Genomic DNA, 20,118 nt, shown 5'->3' with positions numbered 1-20,118 from the left:
CTGCAGTGGCAGGCGGGGTTTCGGTAAAACGAACATTTCTAGCGATAAAGCTAACAGAACGATGAAACGTGTCTTCTATAATATGTCAAACTGTGTACTGAAACATAAATCGCATATAAACTGGCCTTTACTTTGAAGAAATACGCAACGCGATGCATACTCAAATTAAGGGGATTTCCCGAGTTCTTGATGTCGGTACTGCCAGTTGGTAGCATATCACGATTCCATTTATTGAAGTGAGTTGTCTCAGGAATGACTTCAGCCTGGACGCAATAGTTGATTTTAATAATAACAGAGACTAGTTAAAAAATGACTGCAGGCTATCAGCGGAGTTTGTATTTTTGTACCACTTTTATTTGTGCAAGCTTGGAGAAATGACCCTTAAAACATCTGAAGTTGCCAATTTATGGGGTTGGGCTACTCAGTCTAACTCGCAGATCAGTAAGTCAATTCCTCAGTCAAATTGTATACAACAAAGTCAATAACGACACTAATTTCTTGTCTCCAATAACATATAATGTAGCACAACGAATAACAAAAGTGTCAAGGACATGTTTCGGCTCATGTAATTCAATGATACTGTATGCCCTGCAGTTTACATTAAGTTTTTAAAAAATGTTTTAATTGATTTATCCGAATTAGTAAGGCAATGGGTTGAGATTAACATATCGGTCTGTACCGAGGAGCCGATAGCATCCAGAGAGCGTTCCAGATATATTTTAAAGATGAAAAGCTTGAAAATCAAACGAGTTCTAGTAACACTACCAGCACTAAGAATTATTGTTTAACTATATGACATATCAAGACTATAATTCTGCCTTTATTCGTCTTTAACTTGTGGAGACTTGCATGTCAATCAATGGGGGATTCTGTATACTTATTTCGATGGCGCATGGATATGACGGCAGAATTAACCACGATTAGGATAAATGGCGTTACATAATAAAGATAATAACGCGATTTCTGTGATCGGCAAACTAGTGTTGGATACCGAGCTATCTACCGGAATGAATGTTGCAACAGATGGCTTCCGTTAGTTTTATTTCCCACGCGTTACCAACTTCGTCAATATTTTCACATTTTTGTCGAAGAAAGTCGTTCTTGGAAGGAAGCAGAATATGCAGAAGATATTTAAGCCCAGGTATTTGTTGTTGCTGAGGCAAGCAAATGCGCAGGGATGGGTTTTGCGAAATAACTTAACGAAAGTGGATTAGGCCTAGCCTAAGATAAGCTTTCGAACATGAGTTTCATATAATAACAGCTAAAGAACGTATGGTTTACGATATTACCTGTTATTTCCCAGAAATGTATTGCATGATTTGTTAGCTGGCAAGGTTGTGCAGATTATTTCATGTGATTCTGATAGAAGTGGAACCGTCTAAACTAGTTGGGACATAATACTGTCATACACTTTGAGATCTTTGAATTTCATTTACCCTTGTGAACACCTGTTGGGAATAAGTGAAACATGCCATAGCTTGAAGGCAGATGGATCTTGAAATCTCAACGTTAATGATATGTACAGTCACTATATGTCACTTGTTTACTGTAGCATTCTCCTTGTCCTGGACTAAAGTAACAATTCAAGTTTGCAAACTATGAAGGTTTGAACATCAGTTTTCAGTAGGCCCTATGCAGTTTTGGTATAAATGTGACAGCAGCAGCTAATTCAAGTTAAGTTTTTACCAGCATACCATTTTGTGACGAAAAATATTAACATGTAAGATATTTCTTTTTCACTTTAGCATCGCAGAGTTATGACTTGGTCGTGATCGGAGGCGGATCAGGTGGACTTGCATGTGCTAAAGAAGGTGAGAAATCTCAAATTTAGGTGGGTTAAACCATCTTATGAAATATCAGGATTATAGGTCCTGCCATTTTTGATATGGCTGTGACTCAAAGCAAAGTAAGAACCAGAAGGGCATTTATGTTTGGCAGGTTTAATATATTATTAACTCACCTTTTTTTCTTCACAGTCCAGATGACGTCCACTACGCTGTTCCCTCTAACCAGTCCCAGTTTTCATAAGAAAGGTGTTGCTGGGGCCTGGGGCAGAACAGCGATAATTTCTTCCACATAACATATATCGATAAACATGTGTCCATTAATCCATACACAATAATAATTGTAATGGAGTTAATATTCCTCGAACAAATATTGAAAAAGGAACTCAGTTAATCATAAATACTCCTGTAACTAATAATCCAATCGATACATGGTTTAATAATTTAGTTGTGATCCTCAGAATGAAAATAAAGGAGAATTCGCTGTTCCAATATACGTGCACTGATACATAAATGATAAATTCGGGCTAATTAATATAAATTAATAGCGGAACATCCAATATAAAATGATCGTAATTATATTAAAAACACTTGTTGTCGAGCGTGAATTCGAGATGAGAATGCTATCGAGGGAAAAACTCCTCTTTTTGGCTAAAGACTCGTTCCTAACCGTTGAGTCACACAACCCAGGGTCAAGGGTTAATCACTAATGTCCATTTGCGCGAGAATTTTGACAAATGAGGGATAAAAAACGACAATGACTGAAATTCCAAAGTTGAACATATTATGGCGGCGCTGTTTCCAAAATTGATAACTAATAGAATTTCCTAGAGAAATGATGAAGTCGCTACATATGCAAGTGTATGTTATTGTCCAGGGTTGCAAATGGGATGACCAAACCATAACAGTAAATAGCTCATCAGTAGAATTTTTTTATTGGTTATAGAATAGGCCAATGTTCTTGGAAAATTCTCAGCTTATTAATTTATATGTCAATATTTCAGAACTGGTCTACAGTAAATAAGTGTTACCGGATAAATAAAATCATAGCTGTTGCATGCTGTGCAAACTAACTTAAAGGCATTGAAGACTCGCCCCAAACTGCGTGCGGCCATCCGAAAAAGTTTACTTTCTATTGCTTGTAAGTGACGCTTTGTTCGTGTCGCTACAAAATGCAGACAGTAATGAAACGTGATACCTTGTTATCTTTAGCTGGACCTGAGATGTCCATCGCTGTATCGTTTGTACACTGTGCTGTGGGTATTGACCGCAGCTGTATGTACTGACTGTACACTAGGGTGTAATTACCGAAGGTAGCAAGCTGTGTGTGTATTTTCTGGAATCGATGGTGGTGCTTAACACTTCTGTTACACCTCATTCGAAACTAGGTCAAATTACTGGCATTAGACATTTCTTTTTGCGCGAGTCTTCACACACTTTATGACAGTTACAGACAAATCCCCTGGAGTATCTTAACAACATTTTTTAACATATATTTTTTGGGCCTTTTTTTCAGCTGCATCTTTAGACAAGAAGGTAGCCGTCCTTGATTTTGTGAAACCATCACCAAGAGGTAACTTGTACTTGACATTTAACGCTGGATGATAAAAATGTTATGAATCCTAAGCACAACAGAAGTGAGCTTGTTCTTTCCACTTTTCTTGCACGTGGTGGATCCACTATTTTGACATATTGCAAAGAGGGGTATCTTATTCATTTGCTTGGTCTTCTAACATTAATTGTAAATAATAAATCTTTGGGACTATTTGACATAAAATTTATGTGACTAGCTCAGTATGCTTTTCATATAGTTAATGTTCATCAATAGTTGGGTAGAATACAGTAATGGACAAGGTAAATTTCAAGTACTTACAGTAACAAACTGTTCACATTCCTTACCTTTTAACCTGACTTGTTTTTTGAAATAATTTTTTGCCAGCTGGATGTGGACACCACTTACTGTAACCATACATATGAAATAAGGAAGTACTTAGTCATTCAGTGTCCCCTTCCTCCCCTGCCCCTCTCCCTCCATGATAAATACCTTAGTAGTAATAACTTAGCTATGTCTAGAGAATAGAAATGGTTTTGTATATGAAGCCAGTCCTTTTAAGACGAATCGGAACAGTCCTCAAAGTCTTTACAACATCAAGAAGTGTCTAATATAAAATCTTATAGCCGTTTGGACTCCTCCATCAACCAAGAGCATGTAATTGGGTTTACATCATCAGAAAAAAAATGGAGGGGGAAGTCTTTGTAGATGCCACACCTACAGGATGATCTGACAAACAGCAAATTTATTGAGTACTCAAGACGATAAAATAGCCATCCTTGCCCCAACACCCTTTAGAATCTTTCCACCGACCCTCACTGCATTCCTAAAAAATATTGCCACTTCCCCTTGATACTCTGAATCCCTCTTTGACTGTCAGTTTCTTACTTTCGTCTTCCACTAATAGGATCTGTGTGGGGACTTGGAGGAACATGTGTGAATGTCGGCTGCATACCAAAGAAACTGATGCACCAGGCTGCTTTAATGGGGCAGGCCACTGAAGATGCAAAGCACTATGGTTGGCAGGTCCCAGAGAAAATTGAACATTCATGGTGAGCCAAAACATTAATTGCCTTTTTCTAAATCTTGCAACAGTTTGTCATATATGGTTTGCCTTCTCTGTTTAGTATTGGCAGAATTCAAAATCATGAGAAATATTTGATTCAAATGGTGTCATAAGTGGGAGAAGGCATTTGCAGTGGTTCAAGAAAATGTGACTATCATTATAAACTCAGCAGAAGTTGTTTGGTACAATGGTGTCAGCAGTGGGAATGAATATAAAATATGAAAGGAAAGTGTAACTATCATTACAATGTAACTCATCAGATGCATTTGTAGGAATGGTGTCAACAGTTAGAAAAGACACTACATGTGGTAAGTTGTAACTATAACTTAAGTTGTAACTATAATGCCACATATCACAAAATTTGCAATAAATCAGCATTCTACTTGACTTACAAACATTGTCAAGGCAACTTTATCAACACAAAAATAACCTAAATATCCTGCAAGATATGCATTTGATCTCTAGCTGATGTACTTCTTTTGGGGCAGTTTGATATGATTTTTCCTTATCATTTTCAGGGATACTTTAATTGAAGCTGTGCAGAATTATGTGAGATCATTGAACTGGGGTCATAGGGTGCAACTAAATGAAAAGTGAGTATGAAGTGTAAGTGGATGGGGGTAAAAAAAAATTATTGTCAATTTAATAATATTTTAGTTCAAGTCATAAGCATATTGGCTGTCTTGACTCTTGAGATAATAATTATATTTTCTTGGAATTTCACCCCCCCCCCCCTTATTTTTGTGTATGTTCCTTAGATCTTTTAATAATGCCAGCCTCGTTTGCTTTGATTTTTCTTTCCTACCTTCATACTCTTGTTGTTACATTTCCTCGTAGCCATTTATGCCAGTATTTATTTTTGTGTAAAATTTACTTTATTTTAATAAAATAATTTTATATTTATTTTTGTGTAAAAGTAAGTTGGTCTGACGTTTCAATCCTAGCAAGGTCTCCTTCAGAGGCTAAAACAGTTAGCCTCTGAAGATACTTTTACACATTCTCTTACACAGGCTCTTTAATGGATAAGCAGTTTGCTAATTTTTTTTTTTTATTTATTTTAATTTCACTTAGAAAAGTGCAATATTATAATGGATGGGGTATGTTCCTAGATGACCACACCATACATGCTAAACTGAAAGATGGGAAAGAGGTAAACTTAATTTGTAATAAATTATCTGATGTATAGATATTATAAATTTAAGTTTATAATAAGTGTAAAAAAGTACACACAACATCGATATCGTAGTAAAAGTAAGGTTAACTTTATGCAGCTTACACAAGCCTTTAGGACATGCGATTCTCTTTTCCATTAATCTCGTTCGATAAATTGTGCTGTTTATTAGAACAACTGTTATTGTGTTATGCCGTTTATTGAATTTGAAGCATCGGGTATGAAAATATGAATTTTGTTAATTTGACTGAAGAAAAAAAAAAAAAATTATCTGATGTATGCCTTCCTTAAGATTTTTACTTTAATTTGCAGTCAGAATCCTAACAGAGCTTTGAAGTGGGGGTGCGGTGGGGGGGGGGGGGGGTCTGGAGTGGAGTCTGACCATTGTTCATTTGTGTAGAAGGGCCATCCATGGCAGCTCCTTGTCTGCATGGCCCCAAAGCCCCACCCTCTTGTGTTGTGGCCTTATGATGTTTGGCCTCAAGGAAAAAACACATGTCATTTTGGAATGGTTTAAATTTCAACTGGTTATTTAATCTGGAATTTGAAAAGAAAATTTACGTGAATTGTAATATCAGTGGTTGCAGATGATTTTGCAATTTAGTTTTCCGAATGAAACTGATTAGTTTGTAATATTGTTATGATAGAGAATGCAGGTCTGGGATATATGCTAACCCTAGTTCAGTCGCTATACATGTATTAGGCAGTGTGAGGTCAAATAAACATGGTGTGCATTCCTTCAAGTAATTTTTTTTTTTTTTGATCAATAGAAAACAAAACAGATTTTGTATCCATATTTGATTAACTCATCCTTTGTTAAAGAGCAAAAAACACAAGGCTATTTGCATCTCATCATAATCATATGGCTGTAGGCTGCTGGTTAGGTTTCAAACAGACGACTTGGAATTAGGCAGGATGAGTGTCTGCTTCATTACTGTCAATATCAATCAGACTTTTAAATGTAACATGAGTAGTAAGTTTCATCAGTTACGAAGTGTAAATTGTTGATTCTTGTTTAATTTTGTAGCCGATATGTTTGTGTTTTATCTGCAGGAAATTTTACATGCCAAAAATATCGTCATAGCCACAGGAATGCGTCCAAGATATCCCAGTGAGGTAGGTACTAGGTATCGTACTGGGTGGAGCGGTTTCGGTCCATCAGATGAGATCATGTGGAGGGGGTCAGACGAGGCGATAAAAAGGGGTCGGACGAGGTGGACAAAAGGCACCATTGTCATTATTATCAGTAATCTATTACATTATGTACCCTGTCTCCCTTGGGAAAACATTTGTTCATATTAATACAGGTCGAAATTGTGTAATAGTTGCTCATGTCGATAAAAAGCTTCATTGTTTACATCGGCGTTTCCGTAGTAATGCTCCCTGGTTACATCAAAGTCTAAGCAGAAATTCTGATCGGTTAAAATGTGTTAATTAATGAACGATACACACACACACATAAATAGAACAGTTTCCTGGTAGATATTCAAGTGAACCACAAATTCGGCAATTTTGTCTTTATTCAAGTGAAAGATCAACAAAATTGACTGTAAACAGAATAGAAAACACTGCCATTAAATTATAAAACTTTCAATGAGCAATTAAAGATCTCTCCTTTAGTGTGTGTTGGTTTCCCTGCAGTGAATCAGTGAATGTAATTCTTTTTTTTTCACTTTGAAATTTTGCAGGTCTCTGGTGCAATCGAGCATTGCATCTCAAGTGATGACATATTCTCCCTACGTAAACCTCCCGGAAAAACGTGAGACACTTTTCTCCATTTCTGTCTGTTTTATTTCTTTCTCCTTTGGGAAATTTAACCTTGTTAGTGACATTATCTGTAAACAATATTGAAGGAAAAGGGGTAGGTAAAGGTATATCAAACTCCAAACTGGTGCATTAATTTAACCAAATCTATTTGCAAGCCTTCCTTAATTGAAAGTTATCAGCAAAAATTGACACAGACTGTAGAAGAAGATTTTATGATACAAGTTATTAACTGTATTTTTCTTTTCATTTTGTCCTTTTTTGGCAGCTTAATCGTTGGAGGAAGTTGTATCCTTATTGACATCTAACTCTTTTCTTTGGAATGATATGCGCTTATTGTGTGGTTATGAAGCATTTTGGTTTTGTTGATAATTTATAGATGTGTTTGGTAACAGCAGAGTGAAAGTGACATAGATGGTAATCGCTCTGAAAATGTTTTTTTTTTTTTTTGCAATTAGTTTACACAATTTGTTTGATAGCATACTTATAGATTGTGTATCTGAGGAACAATAGATATGACTTGGAACCTTATCAATTACTTTTAGTCCAACAAAATTGTAACAGAAACAACAAAATTAGGCGAGAACTTCCAAGATTTGCCACCGATAAAAATGGAGAAATATTTACACTGAGAAGAGTGATATCAAATCTCAATTTTAGATGAACCCACAAGAAATGCCCATCATGCCCCCCTCCCCCCCCCCCCCCCCCGCGCCCTCTCTGGAGTGTCTAATCACATGGTCACAAGAGATACTACAACATTTAGAATTAATTAATTATTATTAAATCCCCCACTCCCCCCTCTGCAGTGTCCAATCACATGGTCACAAGAAGAGGTACTTAAACATTAGGATTAATTAATTATTATTAATTACCCCCCCCCCCCCTCTGGAGAGTGTCCAATCACATGGTCACAAGAGATACTACAACATTTAGAATTAATTAATTATTATTAAATCCCCCACTCCCCCCTCTGCAGTGTCCAATCACATGGTCACAAGAAGAGGTACTTAAACATTTAGGATTAATTAATTATTATTAATTACCCCCCCCTGTCTCTAGAGAGTGTCCAATCACATGGTCACAAGAGATACTACAACATGTAGGATTAATTAATTATTATTAAATCCCCCACTCCCCCCTCTGCAGTGTCCAATCACATGGTCACAAGAGACACTACAACATGTAGGATTAATTCATTATTATTAAATCCCCCACTCCCCCCTCTGGAGTGTCCAATCACATGGTCACAAGAGATACTACAACATGTAGGATTAATTAATTATTATTAAATCCCCCACTCCCCCCTCTGGAGTGTCCAATCACATGGTCACAAGAGATACTACAACATGTAGGATTAATTAATTATAATTAAATCCCCCACTCCCCCCTCTGGAGTGTCCAATCACATGGTCACAAGAAGAGGTACTTAAACATTTAGGATTAATTAATCATACAATGAAAGTATATATCACAGTAAAAAGATAAGGACAATAGTTTTTTATTACGAGAGGGTTGCAGGATTTGGCCAATCTCAACCCAGTCTCAAAAAAGTAATGGTATTATGCCTTCATCACATGTGCAGATGTTGCCTTAGAAACGGCTGGATTTCTACAGGGGTTAGGGTTCCCTACCACAGTGATGGTACGATCGATATGTCTGCGAGGATTTGATCAGGTAAGTCAGTAAGTGGCACAACTTTGTACAGTTTGAGTCTACAAATATATTTACTTGTAGTTGGAACCAGGGGTGCGACAGGCATCTCTTCTGGGTGGGCTGGGTGGGGGATGAGGAGTGCAAATAGTTTTAGCACACGTTCTTCTCTCAGTCGTTTATAGTTTTCTTCAAGTAAACATTGGGAGCTTAATCTCGAGCAGTCAATTTTGTGTTTTTTTTCTCTCTCAGCAAATGTCCAGCTTAGTCACTGATCACCTCTCGGGAGAGGTTGGCGTGGACATCCGCTGGAAGAGTGTTCCTCTCAGTGTTAACAAACAAACAGACGACTCTCTCACAGTGAGATGGAGAGATGAAAGTTGTAAGGAGCATGAAGATCAATTTGATACTGTGCTGTTTGCTATCGGTGAGTCGCACAATTCAGTTATGTTGGCTGGGTAACATCTTTAACCTGTATTCCGCATCAGTCAAGATAAAGGAAAGGAAAAACTAACATATAGTTAACAATATTCTACGTTAGCTGACAGCCCCATGTTATATATATGCTGTTACCCTGAGTTTGACAGTTTGAGGGCTTTATCTTGAGGCAAGCTCTGTTAAAATTTCCTCTCTAAGGTTTAAGTGCACGGCAGAGACTTGTCGACCTGCCTTACACAAAAATAGGGAGATACAGGGGACAAAAATATGGAAAAATTGAGCAATATCAACTCAAAACAAGATAGTGATGTAAAAATTTGTTTTTTTGAGCTTCCAAAGAGTAAATTTCATGCTTATGTTAGCACTGTAAAATGCAATGGCATTAAAGCATTTTACATAAGGAGTTTATTTACCATGTTCCTATACAAGTAATATACAGACTGCTCATTTCTGGCCAGGATATTAGCTAAATAAGACCCGGAGAGCGTGAGACTATCTAAAGTCAGGAAAATTTCAGTCAAATCGAGAAAGTTGGTAAATCTCGCTTGGATTAACTTGGCAACTACAGATGCTACCAAATATGTTTTAGCGACTACTTGCAGTTCCATCTGCATAAATATAATCAGACATTAGGCAGCAAGGTACTCTAGGGGGAAAACTTAAGAGGTTCCCAAATGTTTAATGCGGATGGGGGGGGGGGGGGGACTATTTGCTACCACTGAGGTATCCATTTAATGGCGAATAATACTTCCCTGCAGGCAGAGACCCACAGACAAGAAACATTGGCCTTGGTAATACGGGCGTTCAATTGGCACCAAACGGAAAAATAGTCGGATTTGCAGAGCAGAGCTCCGTGTCTCATATTTATGCTATCGGAGATATTCTACAGGTGAGTACATGTAAAAATTATGAAATGTTTTTCCTATGGATAGAAACCATGGTTACGACTTCCAGAAGATTACCAGGAATAATGTATTTGAATTTTTTCAATGTCAGTATCCTTGTTTCAGTGGTAGCGTTTGCTGTTCAAACGAATGAAAATCTTAATTTTGTTGTTGTCGGTTGTGCAAATTTACACAAGCTAACATATTACAAAGGGGCCGAAAATTTTGTGTTGAGGTTTGTGGTTAAAAATATCAAAACAGAGGTTCATGGTTGAACAAGTTTTCAAAATGCTGCACCCTTCCATTTATTTCTCTACCAAAGAGAAAGATTAAATATTTGCAGTTTTTAAAGCTTACTTAATATCAAGTAGATTTTTTCTTTTTCGTGACCTCACTGGCAAACAGCCAATTGAACTGTCAATCTGATAGGAATCTAACAACCACAAAAAGCACATTGTCTTGAAAGCATTATGAATATCTGGTAGATATTATATCTTCCAAATCAGTGATTCTCGTGAGAATAAGTCTATTAATATTCAATTTTAGCCTGTACTTTTATGAAAAGCTACAAAAGGAGACCCTTCCCAACTATACAGCAGTCCAACAAAGACATTGTCACCAACTAGATTTTTGGGCTGATTATCCAAGACAGAGATAATTAACTTTAAACTGTGGCATTGAAAAGATTTATAATTGTTTTTTTTTTCACTCTGCTGGCGGTGGCTTAATAAGGACAAAGGAAAGGGGAAAACAATGAGATAAAAATAGACGAAAATATTGATATAAAGAGTCAAAATTTTGAGATTTGGGGACAATTATTAGTATCCCTTTTTTTCCCCTATTCAGCCATTGTACTCTGCTGTGTGATTTCTGTCTTATTCTTCTTTTGAACAGGGGGGCATAGAACTAACACCTGTAGCAATCAAAGCTGGAAAACTCTTAGCTCACAGAATCTTTGGAGCCAGTGAAAAATATTTTGACTACAGTAGCGTAAGTATCGAAACTCACAGAGTTTACTACGGCGGCATTTTTCAATGTTGTACAGCTAACCTTCCTGGTTAGGTAGCGCCGTACTCAATAACATATTTTCTTCCAAATAAAATGCATGCACTAAGTGGATTAATGGCACAACTCAACAAAAATCCCTAGCACTACATAAAAGAGGAAAGATTTTGATTTTTTTTTTATTTCAGCAAATGTATGCCCTGGCATTTGATTAAGAGTCTATCGTATAGAACTGAATGCACATGTAGAAATTCTGGCAATATAGTCTAACCATTTTCCCATTTTCATTTTGATGAGTTGTTTGTCTTTATGACATGGGAGGGGTTGTTAGTCAATCATAAAGCAAAGAATGAATATGAAAAAGAGGTTCCAGTCAGTCACATCATTTGACATTATCATTTTATATGTATACTAGAGCTTACGAAACAGCATCCTCTACCCAATAATATGGTTCTTAAATTGATACTGTTCCCATATTTAATTGTCCTCTGGTGCAGGTTCCTACCACAGTCTTCACCCCGTTAGAGTTCAGCTCCGTCGGACTATCAGAAGAATCTGCAATCGAGAGGTTTGGTGAAGAGAATCTTGAGGTGAGGTGGAATTTAATTTAATTTAAAGAAAAAATTAAAGTTTCTGGAAACTTTGCAGATTAGTAGAGAATTCAATTTAGTGTTTGTACAAATAGGATGCTTTCTATAAATAATATGGACAAATATCCTATCTGGCCATGTAAAAAATTATATCTTGTACATCTGTAATCCATATGCCATTGCCCGCTCCTACCACCTTCGTGGTCTCTTTAAGCGTCGTGAAAATAATTGCCTGTTAATTATGATTATTTTCTTGGTAGATCCACAGTGCCTTTTGTGTGAAACTGCTAATTGCTAAAATACATAGGTCAGCGTGAATTAAAACTAAATCCAGGTTATATAGACATTACAGACGACAGAGTAGCTTCTCATTCATGCTGTGACTCACCTCCCCCCCCACCACCCTCCCTCACCCCCGAGTGTAGCTCACAAATGTTTCCATTATTGCAAAGACCCATGCTACTATTATTGTTATAACTGTTGTTACGCATAGACTTCATAACTCCTGAATTAACAATATGTCACGGTCTGCTTGATAACTAAAAGCAGTCTATACTCCATATGATTCAGATACTTGTTGGGCAGGGCTGAAATTTTTTAATGGAAGTTTGTAGAATCTATGGACTTTGTTAATAAATCTGGCGAATTTTGTTCAGCTCAAAATTTTAACAACAGATAACCCAATAAAAACAATGAATATTGATATGACAATTGCATAGAACAGTGTCATTTTCACTGTGCAGTAAGCTGGAAAGGTCAAAGTTTAAATTTGGCAAACACGTACCGAGACTTTAACTTATATGCCGCAGGGGTTCAATTAAGTGTACCGGCAAAATGGGAGACGTAACATTAAAAGCAAAGAAGTTTTTCACAATAATAATGGTATCCTTGTATGATACAGGTTCTTTTGAAGTTTAAATTCCTTCTTTTCAAGGTTTACCATTCATTTTACACACCACTCGAGTTTACAGTTTCCTCAAGGCCAGCTTCCTCCTGCTACATAAAGGTTTGTGAGCCAAAGAGTATTTCTTTCTTTTCCATCGTGATCGCCATCAGTTGAGGGCTAGATACCTCAGTCGGTAGTGCGCAGGACTTGTAACCTTGTTCCATTTACTATATATATACTGAATATATTTGAAATGGCAATGAATTGGAAAATCTGGAACAGTGTATGTATGTATGCGTTTATTTATTTATATAAATATATTATATTATATATATCTCCCACATTTGTGGTCGCTGATTATTATTATGATTACTATTATTATATACATATGCTATGTTATGTTATGCTGTGCTATTTGTTGTTATGTTATGTTATTTAAGTATAGCATTAGGATGAAAGTTGTGCCACATTACAAATGACAATATGTGGAGTGGATTACATGCATCACATTTTATGTTCTGTGCTGTGTTCCCTCCCTACAGACTTGTTGTACGAGTACAACAGTAATGAGTATGAGTGCAAGAGTGGAATTCCCCTTGGTATGAGTACGAATTTGCTCCATTTAGTATTTTGTCTCACCTTCAAATATGACTTCAGTGTTAATTCTAATGATCAGGTTTTATGTACAAAGTTTGCCCTTCTAACAGAGTGAAATCATGATAATATTTCAAGGCTGCTCTTCTCTCACGGCTGCTGTAGAAAGACGTTATTGATGTTTTTTATCTTTCCACTTTTATTTTATTTTCAGGCAATTTGTGAGAAGAAAGGAAAACAAGAGATATTAGGATTACACCTGACAGGACCTAACGCCGGAGAGATTATGCAGGGCTTCGCAGTAGCATTTCGGTATTGTGACTGAAGTTAATTGCATGATAACAAAACAAAGGGGAAAATCTCTAAGTCAAAACCACTTCCTCATAGCATATAGTATGACAAAGAGATGAATTTTCTTCAGTTGCTAGGATTTTTGTGAAAACATTTGGCAACAGCATAGTGAATGATGTCATTACTGCAATTCAAAGGTGGAACTATTTTTGTTTTTCTCTATCATAGTTAAACTTCTTTCCATTTTGTCGTTTTGTGTTCCATAATGCAAAGAAGTTCCATTTGTTTTTCCAGTACGTGTTGAGGTTATTCTAATGTTTGCCCTCTGCAAAACAAGATTCGTTAGAGATTCATGCCTTTACCACTGCCCCTGTCTGCACTTTTACAGATGGAGGGTGACACAGTGCCCTTCTTTTGTGCCTCTGAAACCTCTGAATCATGTCAATTACCCCTAATAGACTGCATGGTGTCAATTCGATGGAGAATAAGATATCAAAGTCTTGCTTTATAAACCACAAACATTGATCAAACACCGCTACTACATTGTGATAAAACTCAACTGAAATGATGTATCACGTAATCAAGAACACTCTCTTTAATTTTTAGATGCGGTTTATCTTTCGAGGACCTTTCCGAATCTTGCGGCATTCATCCAACGTCCGCCGAGGAAATCGTGAAGCTTAACATAACCAAGAGTTCCGGTGAAGATCCTACTGTCAGCGGTTGCTGAGGTTAGCTTCCCTCTGCATCCTAGTACATGCATCCTTACCAATCACCAAACATTGCAAAGGGTGGGATCGACTTGGATACAGAGAATGCTTAGTTCATCGTCTTGCAATATTCTTGAGAAGAAAGTTTCATTCTAATGTGTAAGGCAGTATTAAATGGAGTGTTCTGGTGCAAGCGATCCGTTTCTTAAACAGTTTTGGTACCGAAAAATTAGACAGACACGAATCGACCAATTTTGTATTAAGAGTGCGCACAGACTTATCTGTGAAGAGCGTATTGAATATTCTTTTTTGTCGGCCTGACTTGTATCGGCACAAGTCTGTTTTTGCTGTTGTATATATACTATATGTATACTGTTGTACTGTTCATACCGTTGTATGCATGTAAACATGACGTATATGGGAACCACCTTAGGAATTGCTTATTCATATGGCCTACAAACTCCTATATCGTTAGCAATTTGCGTATATTTTCCATGTCTGTTCATGTCCAAAGAAATTTCTTAATAAATAAATACGATTTTGATTCATTTTCATCAGTTTCAAAAGGGCATGATCACAGTAAATTGATCTTAGTTAAAATGACAACTTTTAAGAACTCTAGAAGGAACTTGGACTTTCCACACTTTATCATGAAATGCACGCAAGCAGCTTTCACATTACCTATTGAACATTTGCAAATAGAATGGTGGAGTCTAATTCATATATCGTTTTTACTAACAATAAGGAAGAATTTAACTTTCTTCTCAGAATAACTGCATGTTTCCAATCCGTATTATCCTTTCTGCAATGACGATTTATCCGTAAAACCTAACTTTGGCAAGATAAATTTGATATAAGAATTGGACATTTGGATGGAAATAATAAATGTGGCCTTTCATATTCAAGTAATAAAGATTGAATTCTCACGTATTTGATTGTAATTTTTTCTGCATATTATAAGAAAGTAACTAATTAATGTAAACTGGACAGTCTTCCGTTCTTAGAAGTTTGTCTCCTATACAAACATGTCTGACACAAAATTCAAGTACATTTGGAAAGCCAACCCCAACTTTTACTGTTTGTGGTAGCATTACTTGTGATCCCATTGGGCGCCAGATTGAACCCCGGGTTAAATTATATCACCCGATTCCCTCAATGAGCACTGAGGTCTTCGTGTTATCTTTAGGATAATCTTAGGCACAATTTCAAAAGAAAATGAAGTATTTGAGTGATAGTTATGGCTTCTAAAGCTATTCCGGTTTTCTCAAGATATTCAGCCTTAAAATATGCATCAGTCTCTGGATATGCTCCTTTAAGGCCAAAATTGCCACGTGATGACTTTGGCAGGCATAAATGTTTCCCGTTTTATAAATTCTCATACAGAAACTAAACACATGAAGAACACATTAAACGTGCAGTACGCTATATTTCCAGATCGGACATTTTCCTTTTCTTTTCTTTTTTATCGCTACAATTCGAATTCTTGATATCTCGAATTCAATTTTGGAAATCTCGAGTTCTTGATATATCGAATTCAGTTTTGGATATCTCGATTCAGTCAATTCGAAATATCTCAATAATGTTCCCATTTTTGATATCTGTAATATATCTCTTGATATCTTAAATCAAATTCGAGATAACGAAAATGCAATTTCTGATATCTCTTATTAAATTGGAGATATCTGAAAATAAGTTGTGAGTAATAACCAGTTATATGTTTCGATCTCCATTTAAAGTTAGCAAATATAACGAATGCAGAAAACAAACAAAATCGCCTACATCGTGAAGTGGATCAAATGCATTGTAACCTTCTATATTATGTCGCTATTGAATTCTCGATCTCCATTTAATGTTATCAAATACAATGAACAAAAGTCAAAAGAGATTGGACTACACATTTCCTTTTGTGTTACCGTAAAGTGGTTACAATGCATTGTATTATCATATAATGTGGCTATAGAGACTTCAGAATTATAATACACAAATATATTGTAAGCAGAATATAACTTTATTGTTTTAGCCCTACTTCTTTCCAAATGAAAGAGAGTGAAAACAACAGTCATTAAACTGCTTATCTGCTGCAAAAAGCCTTTCTAGGTAAATATATCAAAGTTAAAAAAGAACTGAACTTCCCTTACACATATACAATTAAATCAGTGCCATACAAATCAAATAATATTATTTTGCTTAGGGGAGGGGGGGGGGGTGGAGTGGTTTCATATTTCTCAAAATTCGTCCACTTACCGATTTTTGTTCCTTCCCGATATATCGATATAGAGTCAAAATTTGTGCATAAAAAGTTTACATTTCCAATGAAACGCCAATCATTCGACAGTATATGTGGAACTTTCTAATAAAAAGTGACAATTTCAATAAAAAGCAGATAAAAGGGAATATTTTAAGATAAAAAGCCAAGTTTTCCAAATAAAACATTCAAATATTTAACATAACGAAATGGAAATTTCAAGAGCAAAATTCAACATACAAAGGAAAATCCGAATTTTGAGATAAAATGGTGGCACGTTAAATGTAGAAATGTTGATATAAATGTTCAAAATTTTATGAAACAAGTCAAACTTTTGGTGTATCAGTTATTAAATGTCATAATTTAATAATTAAATATAATGTTTTTAGAAAAACAATTAGGAAACATTTGGAATAAGAAAGGTGAACTTTTGAGATTAAAAAAAAAGTAATCACGAAAGGGGGGGGGGGGGGGATGAGGGCAGAAGTTTCAGAAAAACATCTTAGTTTGAGAATATTGTCTAAAACTGCATGAGATAATAAAATTGAAATTGGGAGATATATAGCCAAAATTTCAATGTAAAATCTAATCAAATCATACGATAGTTCATTTACAATAACAACCATTCATGACCAAAATGAGTAAAAACAAATAATGAAACATACAAATAATCAACATTTGAAGAAATGTTACGAAATTTTTAAGGAGAAAGTGCAAAAGATGTGTATAAAAGTCCGCGATATTTCGAAAAAGAAGTAGAATTTGTAAGATAGAAAGCTTGAAACTTCCCTAACCGTCTAGCCTGTTTTGCCTCACATGCATGTTTTTAATTGCTTCATTCGCCACATGCCCACGCCTCCCCCAATTCTAGAAGCAAATCGACGCCCATGGGTATATATACCCATGGGCGTCGATTAATGGTCAAAAGTCATTTTAGGTCAGCGGTGGTCAAAATATGAAAATCTTTAAAGTTCTAAATCTCACGAATCATAACTAAGTATACTTAGAAATGTATACATTCCTAATAGAGGAAATGCTGCTCCAGTGACGCACTTTTAAAATAATCAGTAAAAGAAACCTTGTTTTTCGTGTGGGATAAATGGCTTATTGTAGCTATAAGATGAATATCTTAAAAGCCCTGGCTTGATCTCAAGAATAATGATGGAGTAGGGGGGGGGGGGGGGATCCATGCCCAGCTTCCCGCCATGACGGCGTAACATGTTCTGCACCGGAGTATTAAAAATAACATCAGTTTAGACATGTTCTATTTTAAATTTTTCTAGTGCCTGAAGGAAGTCCCCATGAAATTGTTTACTTTTAATATTGAAATCAATCATCCATTCGCGCTGCCCGCATGTGTTACAACTGCCTACCCAGTCCGGCCCGTACAGATCCATGTCCATATGTAATGGACGACCTGGTCTCCATGCATTCTTTTCTAAGTAATCCAACAACTTACATGCCATCTTGTCATCACAGTATGGGAAAACGCGATGAGAATGGTACACCTCAGCATATCCATGCTTTCTCCATTCATGATACTGTTGGTAGAGAGAATCATCGTTAGCTACTCTGACCACATATCCTGCTAAATCTTGAACCGATCCGAAGTCATCTGCGTAAATGAATGAGTTAGGCGGGGCAACTTTCTCATACTCTGCTCTTGAGGCACCGACGACAATTGGCACAGCTTCGTAATCCGCAAGGGCCGTCCAAAATTTTTCAGATATGTAGAATGAGCAACAGATGTTTTCAAATGCTAGGTAAAACTTATATTTCTTGAGAACATTATTTCCGGTTGTGTTTCGCGGTAATCGTTTGTCCCCACAATCTCCGAACATGTGAGTCGGGAGATGCTTCGCTAATTCATGAGCGAAACTCGTTCTGTTCCAGTAGTCATAATGGCAATGACTGCTAGCCCATGCTCCGACGGCGTCTATTTGAGGTTTAGGAGAAATTTCCCTCTTCAAAATGTTAAGGTTTTCTCTTTGTTGCTCCGTCCAAGGAATATACGCACCGAAAGGTGCGTAAACTTCGAACTTGGGGTGGTAACCAAATGACATATTAAAATGAAGACCTCTTGCAATGATTTGGCCATTTTGATTTCTATGAGGGAAAGGAGGAGATGTAATGGCACTTTCAGCAGTGCTGAACATCCATATCTGTTGAGGATTCCTTACCTCCTGGAGATTCCTCCAGGTTGATGGTGCCGCACCCGAAATAACACAAACGACATCAGCTATCCTTGCTGACTCGAAATCCATATAAGATCTATGGAACTTGATAGTTCTTTTTGTTCCAGGACATTGAACAGTTCGATTGAACAGTTCCTTCATTTCCCAATCTTCCTCCAGACTGACCAATTCAACGAGTATGTTGTCTTTAATATAGTTTCCTCCGATATGTTTCTCTACGATCTCTTCCTTTTTATGGACACTGCCATCCTCGTTGATCACCGCAGTTGACTTTACGGATGGAACCAATATAGGCCCACTGTTTGGAATATTTCGATTGTCATGATGAACACCAGAAGGACGGTTGCTCCGTAGAAGAAAATATAACGCTACTAAATTGATCGCTATTAATGAGACCCATAGCATTGCTTACAGAATTGCTCTATGACGATGCATGGTGAAAATAAGATAATGTGTGTCAGGGCTGAGTGAAATTTATTTTCTCCTGTTAGCACACTGTGCATGTCGCACGGTATATGGTCGTTGAGGATAAGTACTTATTATGAGTGGTCAGTGAGGCGGTCAGCAACCCCCGGCTTAAAGGGACTAGTCTATACATGGACACAAAAGTCATCATGGCACAGTGAATTCCGTTGATATCTGCTTGTAGACCCCAAAGTGATTGTTTCGGCAACGGCATCAGGATTATCTGATCGAGTCATGCAAGTGCACTGGCTAGCTTTTCCTTTTCTTTTCTTTTCATCGCTACAATTCGAATTCTTGATATCTCGAATTCAATTTTGGAAATCTCGAGTTCTTGATATATCGAATTCAGTTTTGGATATCTCGATTCAGTCAATTCGAAATATCTCAAAAATGTTCCCATTTTTGATATCTTTATTATATTTCTTGATATCTTAAATAAAATTCGAGATAACGAAAATGCAATTTCTGATATCTCTAATTAAATTGGAGATATCTGAAAATAAGTTGGGGGTAATAACCAGTTATATGTTTCGATCTCCATTTAAAGTTAGCAAATATAACGAATGCAGAAAACAAACAAAATCGCCTACATGTTGTTACAAGTGTTAAACCGTGAAGTGGATCAAATGCATTGTAACCTTCTATATTATGTCGCTATTGAATTCTCGATCTCCATTTAATGTTATCAAATACAATGGACAAAAGTCAAAAGAGATTGGACTACACATTTCCTTTTGTGTTACCGTAAAGTGGTTACAATGCATTGTATTATCATATAATGTGGCTATAGAGACTTCAGAATTATAATACACAAATATATTGTAA

The 20,118-nt window shown here is 36.5% G+C and overlaps 2 protein-coding genes across 3 annotated transcripts; one reads left to right on the top strand and one right to left on the bottom strand.

Moving 5' to 3' along the window:
- Nucleotides 1-359: 359 nt before the first annotated feature.
- On the top strand, nucleotides 360-15,318 carry LOC139980797 (thioredoxin reductase 2, mitochondrial-like). 2 transcript variants are annotated; one of them, XM_071992733.1, is made up of 17 exons: nucleotides 360-441; nucleotides 1,746-1,811; nucleotides 3,301-3,357; nucleotides 4,244-4,388; nucleotides 4,921-4,995; nucleotides 5,474-5,552; nucleotides 6,627-6,689; nucleotides 7,262-7,332; nucleotides 7,606-7,625; nucleotides 8,923-9,014; nucleotides 9,243-9,417; nucleotides 10,187-10,317; nucleotides 11,207-11,302; nucleotides 11,815-11,907; nucleotides 12,842-12,913; nucleotides 13,602-13,699; nucleotides 14,285-15,318. In XM_071992733.1, the coding sequence occupies exons 1-17, from the start codon at nucleotides 375-377 to the stop codon at nucleotides 14,406-14,408; spliced, it is 1,524 nt and encodes a 507-aa protein (XP_071848834.1). In that variant the 5' UTR covers nucleotides 360-374; the 3' UTR covers nucleotides 14,409-15,318. The 2 variants fall into 2 exon arrangements, with proteins under 2 accessions (XP_071848834.1, XP_071848833.1); XM_071992732.1 differs by lacking the exon at nucleotides 360-441 and adding an exon at nucleotides 917-1,141.
- Nucleotides 15,319-17,886: 2,568 nt separating this feature from the next.
- LOC139981361 (glycoprotein 3-alpha-L-fucosyltransferase A-like) lies at nucleotides 17,887-19,233 on the bottom strand. Its single transcript, XM_071993699.1, has one exon. The coding sequence runs from the start codon at nucleotides 19,231-19,233 to the stop codon at nucleotides 17,887-17,889; it is 1,347 nt and encodes a 448-aa protein (XP_071849800.1).
- Nucleotides 19,234-20,118: the final 885 nt, after the last annotated feature.

Source organism: Apostichopus japonicus, chromosome 15 (genome assembly GCF_037975245.1).
Source record: "Apostichopus japonicus isolate 1M-3 chromosome 15, ASM3797524v1, whole genome shotgun sequence".
Taxonomy (NCBI): domain Eukaryota; kingdom Metazoa; phylum Echinodermata; class Holothuroidea; order Aspidochirotida; family Stichopodidae; genus Apostichopus; species Apostichopus japonicus.
The sequence above is the reverse complement of the archived record's forward strand: the minus strand, read 5'-3'. Positions and strand labels throughout refer to the sequence as shown.